Genomic DNA, 15,817 nt, shown 5'->3' on the forward strand with positions numbered 1-15,817 from the left:
CATGTACATATTGGAACGTGCAGGCTGCATTTAATCGAGGCCACTGTTTTTTTTTTTTGCGTGATATGAGATATACGTGCGATGGAAAACGATGAAACATTTATGTGTGTTAATTCCACTGATGGATTCCCTGCATGCAACACAACTGTCGGAGCATGTACAGTGGATCCTCAGCCGTGTCTGCACAGAGACACGGGGAAAGACCACGAATTATTGATGTCCTCTCCGGAAATAGAACAGCAGAGAAGCCGCCTGTATGAAGTATAGGATGTGTGACACGAGTTGACTCCAGCAGCAGCAGCAGCAGAGGGAGGATCTCATCTCCTGATTCTGCATGTTACACACTGTCTTCCCGAGCTTCCTGATTGGCTCCGGGTCGTAGGAATGTGTCACACACGCCTCCACATTCAGCCAAACGTCCTACTCTCTGCAGACTGGGTGTGCGATAATGAGAGAGGGCACCAACAGACCGGCTGCCATGGTAACCGCACACCGTCTCCATCCTCCGTCACGTGTTGTTGTCACGGTAACGGCTGCTCCAGCAGAAGGGGGTGGGGGGGGTGGGGGGGTGCACGTGACGTCGGTGTGGATGTGTCACAGGAGCTCGACGGTGTGTAGACGAGGGTGTTATTGATCTGCTCGGCCTTCGAGTGACACCACAACATAGAGACCCCCCCCCCACCACACACCTTATTAATATTCAGTGCTGGGTTAATAACTGAGTTAGCTGCTTCATGAGCATCACTGCTGAATATCGTGAGATATTAATAAGCTCAGGATCATCAGAACTAAATTATTCTTACTGTTTGAGCATTAGATAATTTTGCTGTGTCAGAGTGTTTCACCAGAAAAGTAACATGTGTCAATAAATGAATAAATGACTGACACACATATATATATAAAACAATATCTAATATCATCATATAACAAGTTACTATATAACAATGGTTCAATGTATATTGATGTAAGGCTTAATGCACTGAGCAGGAACAGAGTGTAGATGTATTATTCAGATGTGTATAATAACCTGATAATTATTGATCAGCTGATATGAAGATTTTTATCTTGATATTGGTTTTGGTCATTTCACCGAGCCCTAAAAGGCCATACATATACATAAAATACATATAGCGTATCTCTATATATACATATATATACACATATTTATATTATTTGCATGTGTTTTCTTAATTTGCAGTGTGTTGAACTTTCTACCTCCGTAGAAATGCATCTTTCGACTGAACCCAAAACAGGTATTGAAATTACTTTGTGCATTATTAATTTCATTTCCTTTGCACGTTATTTTTATGGTTTATTCTTTTAACCTGCAGACTTTTCCTGAACTGAAATCTGCTGCTGTTGTTTTTGGTAAAACACGTTTAATTCCTACCTGTCTTCTTCTCTCAGGTGTGAGTGTGTGCCACTGATCCTCTGCTGCGTTGAACAGGTAGATCACAGCGCCCCCCGCCGGCAGACTGTGGGAGCACCGCAGCCACCGGCGCTGCAGCAGCTCTGCAGGCTGATGGAGGAGGAGGAGGAGGAAGAGGAGGAGGAGGAGGAGGAGTGGGAGTGGGAGTGGGAGGGACGAGGCTCCACACGGAACTGTTTGTGTCTGAACGACCCGCATCAGCAAAGGCGCTTTGTGCACCGTTAATCCGCGGTGATGTCACGGTGCAGGAGGGGCGGAGCGCGTTAATCCCACCGAGTTGTGTGGAGGCACCGGCGGAGCCAGGGCGAGCCGAGCCGAGCCGAGCCGAGCCAGGCGAGCAGGCACCGGGGGGAGGGAACCGGACAGGGAGCGATGCCGTGTTCTGCAGCAGCCGGAGCCGGGCCTCTCCTCCGCGGACACGCAGGTAACCGTCCGGCCGCCGGTGGGTGTAGTGCGGGACGGGACCGTGCTCGGGTCGGTGGGGGGTGGGGGGGGGGGTTCTCTCGTGGCGCACACACCCGTGGAGGTTTAACGTCATTTTACACGTTGATGTGCATTTATATTTAAAACGTCAGGCGACTCCGGGTCCAGATCCCAGGATGAGCAGATCCATCTCATCCGGACCGAGCAGCACCTCAGTCTGGGGCTGCAGACGCCTTTTAGAAGATCTGCAACTACAACCTGCTCTCATCCTAAAAGTCATCACGATGACACCCTTCAAAGGCCACAGGAGGAGGGGGATTCGAACCAGCAGCGGTCTGGATCCTGCCTCATGGATTAATGTCAGTGTGCATGTAAACACAATGTCAGGGTATCGATCCCAAACATGGAGCTGAGGATGAATCACGAGCTCCAGCGCAGATGGAGGAGAGACACTGAAGCTGCAGCTGAAAAAAACCCATCGTCCTCCATTCACCTGACAGTTATTTATTATCATTATGAATCATAAAAATGTCCTGAAATTGGAGTAGACTGGAATTCCTCGGGGGCCCAAGGTGACATCTCCAGATTTCACAAATCCCAAATCTCCAGAGTTTCAGTTTTTCTTCAGTTACATAATTCAGAGAAAAGCAGAAAATCCTCCACGGTTCAGACGCTGGGCAATGTTTCCTCATTTCTGTTCGAAATACTGAAATCTGTCAATCAGCCGTTAAACTAATTATGTATTTGAGGACGGTTGTAAAGACGACATGAGGTTAGACACGTGTAACGTACCTTAAACCTCACCTGGTCCTGGAAGCTGCTTCAGTGTCTTCACCACATCATCTGGTTGTTTCTGTACAGGATCGTTTTAAAACTTTTATTTCTAAATACGTCGTTTAATCCCCTCAATTGGCCGTGATGGATATTTGTCTTTTGGCCATTTTACCTTGTCTGCATCCCCACTATCGGATAAGATAAGATAAGATAAGATAAGATAAGATAATCCTCTATTAGTCTCACTATGATGTAAATTGCCACGTTACAACGGGGACACAAATAAGTAAATTGAATATGAATCTGACTTTATTTAGATATTTGAAGGTAAAAGAAACAGCTGATTTCTACCTGTTTGGTCATAAGATCAATAATTATCAGTATTGATTATTCATTTACCTCCTAAAAGAAACAGTAGTCTAGTAAATATGTTATCAACATTCCCCCTGAGCTCTAATGAGAAAGACTCAATGATTCGTCTGTCAGTTAATACAACAGTTAGCTGGTGTATCTGGTGTTTGTTATCTTAGTGTTTGTCTGTAGGAGAGAGTTCAGTGAGCAGCTGTTATCGGCGAAGGCCTAAGTACGTATAGGACACGTGTGTTGTTGTCAGTGTGTGTTTTTCTGTCCGTATAAGATCAGCAAGTTAATGGCTTGGTAAGTCCGTGACCCGGCAGCTTCCACTGCACCGAGCAGATGGAGGTGCAGCGGCTCACGGCCCCGCAGGCCTGGTCCGACTCGCTGCCGCTGCCAGGGCCATCTGTGACCCGGGGCCACCCCTCCTTCCAAACTGTCCCCTTCCGAGTCACCCGGCCCCAGAGGCCTTAACCCCCCCCCGCCCCGGCAGGGAGGGACAGGAGCCTCCCTGGGAGCCCCCCCCCCACCACCCTCACTCCTGCCACCTCCCAGCATGTTCGCTCCCCAGCAGTTGTGGTTTGTGCTCAGATTACAGAATCAGAATCAACCTTTGCCCTCTGCGTCTCCTCTCCATCGACCATGTTTGATTCTCAACGTCTAGACTTTATATCAGATAAACAACACACTTCTGTTGCACCTTAATCCAAAGTGTTTTTAGGAGAAATATACAATTCAATCATCTCCCATTCCCTTTTAAAAACCAGCTACCGTCGCACCCTGGTGGGTTTAACAGGTGAAATACTACACGTCGGACTTCTGACCAGTTTATTTGTCGCTCTTCCCTTTTCAGCTGCCTCAAGATAGCGAATGTGCCAAGAGCCCGTCTGATAAAACCTCTTTGTGAGACCGACACACCCACGGATGTTTAGAAGGGCAGAAACTTATTCACTATTTAAACAGAGTGGGCGAGTTTCAAACATCAAACTCTTAACTATCGGTCTGAAACTAATGTTGTGTCTCTTAAGATGTGAGAAATCCCCTTAAATCAGTTTCCCATCATGATATTGTGATTTTTTTTATTAACCTGAACTGTTGATTCCCTGCGTACGGTTGCACATTTATTCTTCTTTTCATTAAGTGACTTCAGGAGCTTCGGTCAAATATATGGGACCAAGAATTAAAAATGCTTTTCCTAATAAAGCAACCAAACAGTCTCCATTTGTCACCTTTTTCTAGAATAACTTAATTCCATAAACATCCTGTTTTAAAGTCCCTTCCCTGATGTCGACCTGCGACACACTGAGGCCTGTGATGATGAGATAACTGATGTAAACACTGATTGCCTTGTCATATCCAATAAGTATCAAAACTGGCTTTCTCACTCACATTTATTATTCATGTCGCTGCCCCCATCCACTCGTCTGAACCAGCTCTCGTCAGATACAAGAGCCACGTCCCTCCTCGTCCTCCTGCCCCACCTCCTCCTCCTCCTCCTCCTCATCCGTCCTGTGCCATCTGCCAGCTGCTGGAGGACGGATGAGTGCGGCGCAGATTAAAGTGCAGTGCACACCCAGATGAATCCCAGAGGATTTGGGTTTTCGCCCTCGGCAGGGAAACAGGGAGTCCCCGGCCTGATACTACATCACTGTAGTAACCGGAGACTGTAAATAAAAATGGATGTTCGGGGAGAATTAAGGCCGACGTGGAGGAGCCTCTGTATCTGTGAGAAAAATGACTCATCTTGATCTCTGGTCTTCTTCTTTACAGCACGATGTTCATTTTGTAAATCTCAGTCGTCCTCTGAATATGATCAGTAGGTGACGTCACAGTGTTTCCACTTGGTAGTGATGTCCTTTGAGTGTTTGTGTAGAGATGTCGGGTTAATTATCTGTTAAAGCTACGTAAACGTTCAACATGAAGGAAATCAAAACCGTGATGAAAGTGATTTTCAGTTACAGTCATTTAGCTGCTTCCAGAAGGACGCATGATTTAAGATATTGATCTCTTCTGACAATTAGCTGAAGCTGTTTTCCATAACCACTTTCTGGCTGCGTCTCAACACCTCCCTGTGTTTAGTCGAGACAATTCTTTGTCTTTCGTAGCTTTTTGTTCCCGTTCATTCAGTCAGTTGAACAAACGGAGACACAGAGGAAGTCGTCCTCCGCTGTGCAACAAGCCCGTCGCAGGAAACATCTTTGTTCTGTGTGACCCAAAGTCCCAAAGCTAAAAATAATCTACTATTTATTGACAACATTTTCAATAACTGGTTGAATCCCTAATTGTTTTAATTCCAAACATGAAATTCAGGCAAAAGTTTTGAGTAAAAACATTCTAATATCTCTTCTCTTTTACCTTTTAATTTGAAATCGCTCCTTGGATTGATCATTGCTGTGACGTCCTGTCTCTGTCTCTCCAGGCTGAGCTGTGAGCGGCGTTTCGTTGGAGACAGAATGTTCTGAGACGCAGAGTCGCATCACGCCGCAGCCATGAGCCACATGTATCAGGGAGAGGTGACGGAGGAACCAGGCGAGGAGCACAAGGCGCCTCCGAGGAACAGGACGCCCAACGGGACGACGCGCGGGGAACCTCCGGTGCGTCGCTCCTGGAGGCCGTGTCAGATGCTCAACCAGGACGGGGAGCCGAACCCCCTCCATCATCACCACCACCATGAGCATCACAATCCACAGCACCATCAGCCGGCAGCGGGTCGCGGACCTGCTCGCCACCGCCGGCGCCCTGCGTCAGGGCAGGCTCAAAGTCCTGATCAGGTCCCAGAGGTCGCGTCTTCCAGGCCAGAAGCAGGAGAGAGTCGGGAGGCCGATCCTCTTCCTGTGCCGCCGCTACGCCCTGCTGTAGCTCGCTATCGTCGTCATGGCGACCCTAACCCCAGGCTCAGAGGTCAAACACAGAGGCAGCCAATCAGAGAGCCGCAGGACTCGTCACATGGGGAGGATGAGAGGGAAGGTCCAGCGGAGGTGCAGCTGCAGCAGCGCTCTGCAGATGATGCCGTAACCGACCAATCGCAGGACAGAGCATCTCCTCACCACACTCCTGTTGCTGTGGTAACCCCCACCCACCTCTCACCTGCGCCTGCTGCCCACAACGTGCAACCTCACCCCCAACACACTCCACACGCCGAGGCGGAGGAGGACCAGAAAGCAGCGTGCGAGGAGGAAGTGGAGGAAGTGAAGGAGAAGGAAGAGGAACAGGAACAGGCGGAGGACGATGGAGACTGCTGCCCGGCAACAGGAAACTCCGGCGGCGGCCGTGACGACGTGCAGGCGGTCGACGGGGGAGCGGAGGAGAGCGCAGCGAGGGTGGAGGAGGATCAGGAGGAGGTGATGGATGACGTGGCGGAGGACATTGCTGCTCAGGGAAGTGAAATCACAGATCTCTGCTCGGACACGGAGAGTGCGGCTTCGCTCAGCATGGACGGCCCCCTCCACAGCCCGCCGCCGCTCCAGTCCCCGACTCCTCCCTCCTCCCCCGACGTTCCTGCTTTTCCCCAAATGGACCACTTCAGTGAGGACGCCAGCATGAGCCCCGTCCCTGACAATGACCTCCCCGAGGACGAGGACGAGGATTGCTCCGAGTCCTGCTCGCTGTCCCACTCTACTTCCTGCTCCGAGTCTTACCCAAAAACCTATGCAGACTTTTATTCCGAGTCCCATCAGAAGTCTTACCCGGAGCCTGAGTCCTACTCGGAGCAGCAATCACATCCCAACTCTTTTCCCGAACCTCTCATGTCCTCCTACCCCGAGTTACCCAGAGAACCGTGCAGGGCGTCCAACCGGAGGACCGAGCGTCACGAGGCCCAGCAGGAGTCCAGCCAGGAGCCGTTCACCAGCCATAGAGAGGAGAGGGTTTCCCCAGCCTCTCCCACCAAGGGCTCCCATCATGTTCCGAGGCAGGTCAGGGACCGCCGGTCCCACCACTCCCCTCTGGACCGCTCCGTCGGCTGCCGGCTGCACCACTATGACGGACAGTCCGACGGCGAGGGGGACAGCGGACGTCAAAGCCCCATTCCCAAAAGTCACCGACGTGCACCCAGACAAACTGAAGCCCGGGACAAGAGCCCCTCGTCCGGGCACAGCAGCTCGGCCGAGGCCCTGGAGCAGCTGAGTGTGGGGGGGCCCCCGGGGGAGGGAGGTTCCAGGGGCTCGGGAGACGCCATCAGCCTGGCCATCAAAGACATCAAGGAGGCGATTGAGGAGGTGAAGACGAAGACCGTACGCTCCCCCTACACCCCCGATCAGCCGGTGGAGCCGATCTGGGTGATGAGGCAGGAGGTCAGCCCCACGGAGGAGGTGTACTCGCTGCAGACTGCGACTGGACGTGTGAGTGGGACCTCGCTTATTATTCATTTGTTAAAAATATCGTGCAGACGAGACTTATTAATTTAAATCAGTTGTTTATGATCCTTGTTTCTTTCCTCTTGTGTTGGTGGCAGCTCGGAACAAGGTTTAAACAGGAAACAGAAAATAGGCAATAAATGAAAATGCTGAAAAGCCAGAATGTTTGTGCTGTTAAGGATCATTTGCTCTATGTTCCCTGCAGAGAACAAACAAAAAGCTGAGGTGCAGATATTCTTCACCTTTCAGAGGCACTTTGTTTTTAAGGGAAATGTGCTTATTCACTTTCTCTCACATTGTTAAATGAAAAGATCGATATATATATATAAGTATGGAGCCTTTCTCCGTCTGAGAGCTGTGTTTATTCTGTTTATTCTACCAGAAATATAAAAGTCACAATTCAAGGTCTCATATCTTAGAGATATTTTGTCTCTTTTTCTTTTTCTTTTTCCAAAAAGCTAATCTGCTCCTTTCAGTCTGCGCTGAGTGACTTTCCTCAAGGAGTCTGATGTTTGCTGCAGCGTTGCAATAATTCAACTTGATGTCATCGCTTCCAAGAAACTTTTACAAAGAGATTTACATCCTCGCCTTTCATTGCACCAAGTGTCACTTGGATCAAAGCCCAAATCCTAAATCTTCTGTCCCAGGAGAAGTTGTCACGTTGATCTGCGGCATTTAAGCTTCATGACTTTCCTTCTTTGTGTTTCTTTCTCGCAGTCGTCTCCCAAATCGCCCTCTCAGTCCGAACCGGAGTCCCCGTCGTGCTACGCCTCAGGTCCAGTGAGAGAGCAGCTCAGTCCGCGCAGGCCCGAGTCGTCCAGATCCCTCCACCCCCAACACTACCACCAACAACACAACCCCCACCACCACCAGGGCCACGCGTCACAGCAGAGGGACGCCGCCAGGCCGCCGCAGACGTACACGCAGCCGCAACCATACACGGCGCCGGGTCAACAGCGTCAGCAGCAGCAGCGACAGCAGCAGCAGACGCTTCCCCCCCCACAGCCGAGGCCACAGGCTGAACCACAGTCTCCTCTGCAGCAGCCGTCCGCCCAGGAGGTGAGACAGAGCGCTATTCACTTCATCTACAGTATGAAAGTAAAGGAATAGTAGAGGAATCCTCTATTAGCTAGTTCTGCGTAGTTTATACTTCAGACTCTAAATAAAAATGGAAGACGAGTCGCCGCCAAAATACCCCGGATACGAACGCTGCCATCTTGTGCTGCTGTGTGGGTTTATGAGCTGAACTGCCTTCAGCCACCAGGGGGACATCCAGACGCTACAACCATCTTTATTTACAGTCTTTATACATAACGTCGGGGGTGAAATCCTGTGAAACCAATTTTAAATCTACAGATTAATATTATCTATTAACATTTAAACAGCTGACAGCAGAGTTTACATGAGTTTTAAAGTGTCTGAGCAGTTTCTCTTTTCTTGTGTCTCCTCAGATTCGCAGATCTCTTCCCTCTTTTCCCACATTTGTGGACGGTGAGTGGACTATTTCCTCCTCCATCGTTTTTCAGGGTGAATTCTTGAACATGTTTATCGAATATGTCCAGATGTTGCAGGTGTTGAGTGTAGTTTTGCCAGAAAACTGTCATATCTGCACTTTTTGATCTGTATGTGTGACTATGAGCATGTATTTGTGTACATTGGCCTAACGAGTGCTCTCCGCTCATCACAGTCCTCGGACCATGTGACCCCGAAGACCTTATTGACGGCATCATCTTCGCCGCCACCTACCTGGGCTGCACCCACCTGCTGTCGGAGAGGACGCCGACCAAGAGCGCCCGCATGCAGCAGGCGCAGGAGGCCATGAGCAGAGTGAGGGTGAGCGCACGCCACGGTTCTTCTGATTCAGTTCATACAGTCGAGAAAAGAGGTGAAGAGCAACACGACACGTGAACACCGAACAGAGTCTTAAGGGCTCGAGTACAAGCGTAAGTAGAAGCTGCCACTCGGGATCTGGTTCTGTCAGAGGTCCACTAACATGGAGGAGGCACGGTTTGTGAGCTATACTGCAGTCAGCCACCAGGAGGAGATGGAGGCTTTGACTTCACTGGTGCAGACTCATCACGTCGTCCATCTTTACACAGTCTGTAGTGGGAGCGGCTTTAAGATCCTTCATTCGGCCAAAAATAAATCAAACTCAACTGAACTGAAATAAAACAGCAGAGGGTAAATATAATGAATTATGTGGTGAATTGGTGTTTATAAAATCCATTATTTTAGTTTGTACTTTTATTGGTGAGATACCTTCTTTAATTTAAAGGATAAATGTTGTTTTATAGTTTAATATTGGCAAAGAAGTCAAATGTATATTTTCATATCTCTAAATATATAAAGTAAAAGCGTCTGGATTATGTCTGAAATGACATGTTTCCATTAGATGGAATATTACAGCCATAAAAACATGGATTCTTGTGTTGAAGTGTTCGTCTCAGACAGTGTGGAGTCTTGTTAAATACCTTAAAGCCTGTGAAACACATTATATTTACTACAGATCCCTCAGAGCGCAGATATCAAAGCTGCAGCTCCTTGTTTTTTTAGCTCCGGCCGAATCTCTGACACACTTGGACACATCGCCGATGATGTAACGGAGGTTTGCTTCATATCTGGGTCTCAGAAATCCAGAAACCTTCAGCAGGCGTCGCAGCCGGCGGCAAAAAGATCCCTGGTCTGTGCACAAAGAATCATCCACACATGGCTGCTCCGGAGCCGCAGTCGTACGAGCTCCTCTCCTGAGTGTTACATAAACCAGTGTTCCCCGGCCGTGGAGAGCAGAGTCGCCACTTTCTGCTCCACTCACAGCGTGCGATGGCAAACACGCACAGGGGGGGATATATTTTTTATTCCGATCACACGAGTCAAACTACATCATTTATCATTTCCCCAGAATTTGAGTCGCGCTGCCAGTGTGAATCATTCTGAGTCGGTTTAGGTGGCGGTGAGGAAGACGTGCCGGCACGACATTTAAATGTTGGACCGTGTGAGCGTGAAAGAGGGGGGGGGGGGGGAGTCTGAGGCAGGAAAAGGAGCTGAGGGGAACTCTGCTCTCCGGTCGGTTTGACTGACAGTTCCAGGACAGCGCCTGTGTTAAGGTCTGAGGGAGCCACAGGGAGGAGGCGCTGGGAGCCAGTATAACGATGAGGGCCATGCATAAGTCATCTCGTCTTCTGAGAAAGGAAGAGAAAGAGGTTTGTGTCTGAAGAAGCCGAGCCGGCTGACGTCTCACTGACGTGATGAAGGTTCGGAAACAGAGAAGTCAACGCTTTTTTTATTCAAATCACCAGGGGCCGCCTCTGATGAACTGATATAAACTGTTAGTTTGACTCCAGGTAAAAGCCGTGATCCTTCAGGGAGGAAATGGTGACACAGGGTGAAAATGAAACCTCTGATCTGTGACGAGGCGTCGACCAGAGACACACGAGGCCACGCTCCCGTCCGCGGGGTCGAGCGCGTCACATCGATAAAGAGCAAACCTCTGATCATCTTTGCTGCAAAGGCCTCCGGTCGTCTGCCGGTGTCAGAAGTGATAGACAGTAACATCACTGTCCTCCCACACACACACACACAGACACACAGACACACACACAACACAACACACACCCTATTGTCCATTAATTTAGCATTTGAAATGGAGGCAGTCTGCAGAGAATGAGTCGATCCGGCTGTTTCCTCTTGATTCGTGTCTGAGTCTGTGTCCGTGTGTCTGATCCCTGCAGGCTGCTCAGAAACAGGCGAAGAACAGGAAGAAGGTGAGTGATGTTGGATTTTCACACTTTCATGTCAAAGATGATTTGCTTGTATCTGTCTGGACTGAAGATGTAACTCCCACACGTCTGCAGAGTCCTGGTTCCTTACATCTCTCTGTCTTTATGTGAAAGGGGTTTTCGTCTCCGTCATTTGTCTTCATTAGAGTTGATGTTTTTCGACAGTTGTGACGCCTGCTCTCCTCCGTCACTGCTGTCAATCAGCCTGTTGTTTCCTCCGGTCACTTCTGCTCTCGTCGTTTCTCTGCAGAGCCCCGACGCCGAGGCTCCGTCCACCGCCGAGGTCGATCTGTTCATGTCCACGCAGAGGATCAAAGTCCTCAATGCCGACACTCAGGTAGGAAATCAAAAGAGAAACATCTTTACTTCATCTACAAACACCTGAGCTCCTCTAACGCTGGAGGTGATGGAGTTATTCTGAAGACTCAGAGAAAACCTGGTGTGTTTTGTGGGTCACCAGGAGTCTTTGATGGATCTGCCTCTGAGGACCATCTCCTACATCGCCGACATCGGCAACATGGTGGTGCTGATGGCCCGGGGGAAGATGGTTCGATCCCGCAGCGCACAGGACAACCTGGACCACGCAGCCGAGCAAACCACCATGAGCCAGGACGACAGGCGTCTCTACAGGATGATCTGTCACGTGTTCGAGTCCGAGGACGTGAGTCAATGTCACGATAACTTGTAACGTACAGGTTTTTAAATGATTGAGGAGTTTGCGTCAGACCTGTAGTGAACTTCTGTCTCTCCTGGTTACGTGAGTTAAATATATTTTATATATATAAACTGGTGCATGTTGTTTAGCTTCACATACCCTGAATGGCAGATAACTCACCTTCTGTTTTGATATTAGTATTTGGTTTTATTGTCTCTGCAGTGAGGGAAACCAGAAATAGAAGCGTAGTTAACTGTGATCATTGCAACATATTTATTTTAGGGGAAGTTACTAGTTTTTGTCGCTGGAAGTTAAATGAGAAGTTGTTTATCTTAATTTAGCACAAATACTGGAAACTCAAAAATATACTTTCACCCTAAACACCCACTTCCAGTTTCTCTGCTCGACTACACACATCAGAAGTTTCTCTGCTCTGATAACACAAGTAAACAAGTAAGAGAATGTGTAACATACAGCAACTATGACATCCATGTTTCCTGTTAGTCTCCACCGGCTGTCAATCATCTTAAAATATAATACTACAAATAATATAATACTTATAAGATAAAGAACTCATCGAGTTAAAGTCTCTCTCTCTCTTTCTCTTTCACACTCAATGTCCAGGAAATATCCAGAAATATCAAATAAATGAAGTTATAATAAACAGTTTATATCTTTAAAGACTTTAGATTGTAAGTCAGAACGTGGAGTGTCTTTAATAACTTTTAAAAGTTATCACTCACAAGCTTCCCTCTCTCTCTCTCTGTGTCTCAGGCTCAGCTGATCGCCCAGTCCATCGGGCAGTCGTTCAGCGTGGCCTACCAGGAGTTCCTCAGGGCCAACGGCATCGACCCCGAGGACCTGAGCCAGAGGGAGTACAGCGACCTGCTCAACACCCAAGACATGTACAACGATGACCTCATCCACTTCTCCAAGTCGGAGAACTGCAGAGACGTAAGTCCGGCAGCAGGGGGCAGCGACATCACAGGCGATCAAAGGACGGTGATGTTAAAGTCTAAGAAACAGCTGGAATTTAAAGGAATATTCCACTTGAATATAGATAGATGTTAACGTGTTGTTCGTGTGGAGCAGCCGCCTCCGGTTTAAATCATGAACTCGAATGAGTCGTGATTGTTTTACATGAGCAGCTGGTTTCTGAGTCACGTCTGTGTGACAGTTTGAAAAAAATGACATTTCAAGTCCACAACCTCAGATTCTGAATTGAGTCTGAAGCGCTCAACCTCGTCCGACCCCGACTCCTCCTCCCTCCTCCTCCCTCCTCCTCCCGCTGTCGTCTCGCATCTTTCACCGTCGAGCCGTCGGCTGCGAGGAGCTCAACCCGTTTACCATTTCAATGTTTCTCTCCTGCAACTGTTGTGAATTTTTAACAGTGAATTTCACATGAATACATTCAGGAGCTCAGAGCCTGATTTGCCAGCCCCGGACCCGTCTCCCCGCAGGTTTACATCGAGAAGCAGAAAGGAGAGATCCTGGGCGTGGTGATCGTGGAGTCGGGCTGGGGCTCCATCCTCCCCACCGTCATCATCGCCAGCATGATGCACGCCGGGCCGGCAGAGAAGTCCGGCCGTCTTAACATCGGGGACCAGATCATGACCATCAACGGGACGAGTCTGGTGGGTTTACCGCTGAGCACCTGCCAGAGCATCATCAAGGTACGCCGCTGCTTCCTTCTGGTTTTTAAGTTTGTTTGTTTATTGTGTCGTAGCTAAACCGTCTCCGTCTTCCCCTCAGGGCCTGAAGTCTCAGTCCAGGATCAAGATGAACATCGTCAGGTGTCCTCCCGTCACCATGGTGCTGATTCGCAGGCCCGACCTCAGATACCAGCTGGGCTTCAGCGTCCAGAACGGCATCGTGAGTATTCACACGAAATGGAACAGATACAGAGGCTGTGGTTCAATGTGTGCTCCTCTCGTTAGAAACAGTTTTCTATTTTTAATACAAACGAGCGCCAGTTTCTCAGCAACAGACGAGGAGCGGTGCTTGAATCTGTTATTGTGTGTGTGTGTGTGTGTGTGTGCGTGTGTGTGTGTAGATCTGCAGCCTGATGAGAGGAGGCATCGCCGAGAGAGGAGGCGTTCGCGTCGGTCACCGCATCATCGAGATCAACAGCCAGAGCGTCGTGGCAACGCCTCACGAGAAGATCGTCCAGATCCTGTCCAACGCCATGGGAGAGGTGAGGAGCCTCCACGTCTTTAAAACATCAGTGGAAACATGAAAATGAATCTGAAGTTTTATTTGATTTTTGTCTGAAACGTTCCTGTTGCAGATCCACATGAAGACGATGCCGGCGGCCATGTACCGTCTGCTGACAGCGCAGGAGCAGCCCGTCTACATCTGAACACACACACACACACACACACCACTGTCTGTCGTTACTACTGTCAATCATCTTTGAGTTAACACCCCTCCCCCCTCTCCGTCATGTTTGATATCACTTGACTAGCCTTAACCTGTACAGTGTGAACATGTGAACATGCTGGAGGCAGATTATCTCACTAGGCCGAGTGTTAACGTGACGTCTTATGTTTGACCAAAGAGAACTTGTGGATTTTATTGTGCATACGTAGGTGGCAAAGAGTAAAATATGACCTTTTGGTTAAATAGCTGTAATAATCTGAATGTACTCAAATCATGTTGGACCTATCAGTTATCAGGGCGACACCAGTGATACAGAACTTCTACACTGAAGCGATGGAGGAATGCATGTACAGTTCTGCTGAATAAACTCTAAAGCAAAAGACCAGGAACTCCGTTTGGTTTTGTTTCGACAGGATTTGAGATGAAGGCAGGAGGACGTCAGGTTTCCGGTTTGAGATGCGACAAGAAATGACAGCGAGGAGGCACGAGCATCATCTCGACCTCAGCCGCTGTCATTCTGAAACGTTTTCTAGATCGGATGCGACACTTTTCTGTTAATTCCACAGTTCGACCCCGAGTTCAAACTGAGTCTGAGACGTCAGTGGAGTGAGAACACGACTGTTTATCATTCAAACCTCTTCACGGACGTTACAAACAGGTTGTCAAGCATTTTACTTCCTTAAATAACAAAAAAAATTGGAACCTGAGACACGATGTAAAAAAAAAAAAGTATTTATTTATTTAATTTCCTGTAACACTTGAGATCACAAACTAAAAAAAGGAAAAGAAATGTAAATCACAGACAGACATTTAAAAGAAGCGGATCAACAAACATGATTGTCATCACCACGTTCCCCAAACTCCAGTGTACAAAGACTCGAGCGAGTTCAGCAAAGATTCAATATAAAAACATTAGAAGCCATAAAAACGTGATTGTCTCCGTGTTACAGACTAAGAACTCAGGAGCGTCAGGTTTGTGTGGCGCTGGAAACTAAAATCATCTGGACGTCCTGTTGACAAGAGTCTAACAGGGTTTTCTTTCTAGATCTTCTAATCGTTTACATCTTGTAATCATCAACATGAAGATACTGACATTTCTTTAATAACACATTTCTGTATCTCATAATTACAGCTAAACAAACAAAAAAGAAACTATCTACAACGTATGTTTGGTCGATTTTGACAGAAGCGTGTTTCCGCAGCGTTTTTTCTGGAGCTTCAGGTTCGTTTAGAAACTTCCTGCAGTTTGTGAATAACTGAAGTAAAGTCCGAGCTGCAAGGCACTTAGATATATGCTGCACCCCCGAGCACACGTGTTACAGAGTAGTGTATTTACAGGTGATGCAGGAGAGACGACGACAGGAGGAACATCAATCTGACCCCAGAGCAGCTGTGAGAGCAACGAGTCACAGCGCCGCAGCCCGACAGTGTGACTGTGTGGCTGCAGGGGGCGCTGTGGATCAGTCTAACCTGCGCAGCGTCGCTTTAACACGGTGTCTGGAGCTCAGGTTGTGTAACACAGACCAGTGAACAGTAAACCAAACCCGCGTTCAGCTCCCAGTAGCTCAGCTGGGTTTCAGATTGATGTTCGTCAGCTTCAGCTTCTCATGTGTCTCATTGTTACGTTCCACAGTTGATCATCTGTTCTCATCAATGATTCATTGTCCAGGTG

The 15,817-nt window shown here is 48.4% G+C and overlaps 1 protein-coding gene across 1 annotated transcript; it reads left to right on the top strand.

Moving 5' to 3' along the window:
* Nucleotides 1-1,568: 1,568 nt before the first annotated feature.
* LOC117771989 (amyloid-beta A4 precursor protein-binding family A member 1-like) lies at nucleotides 1,569-14,528 on the top strand. Its single transcript, XM_034602901.1, has 13 exons — nucleotides 1,569-1,853; nucleotides 5,400-7,320; nucleotides 8,053-8,394; nucleotides 8,787-8,826; nucleotides 9,023-9,168; nucleotides 11,064-11,096; nucleotides 11,362-11,448; nucleotides 11,572-11,772; nucleotides 12,541-12,720; nucleotides 13,227-13,439; nucleotides 13,519-13,638; nucleotides 13,820-13,960; nucleotides 14,054-14,528. The coding sequence occupies exons 2-13, from the start codon at nucleotides 5,470-5,472 to the stop codon at nucleotides 14,123-14,125; spliced, it is 3,426 nt and encodes a 1,141-aa protein (XP_034458792.1). The 5' UTR covers nucleotides 1,569-1,853; nucleotides 5,400-5,469; the 3' UTR covers nucleotides 14,126-14,528.
* Nucleotides 14,529-15,817: the final 1,289 nt, after the last annotated feature.

This window comes from Hippoglossus hippoglossus, chromosome 12, assembly GCF_009819705.1.
Source record: "Hippoglossus hippoglossus isolate fHipHip1 chromosome 12, fHipHip1.pri, whole genome shotgun sequence".
NCBI classification, from domain to species: Eukaryota; Metazoa; Chordata; class Actinopteri; order Pleuronectiformes; family Pleuronectidae; genus Hippoglossus; species Hippoglossus hippoglossus.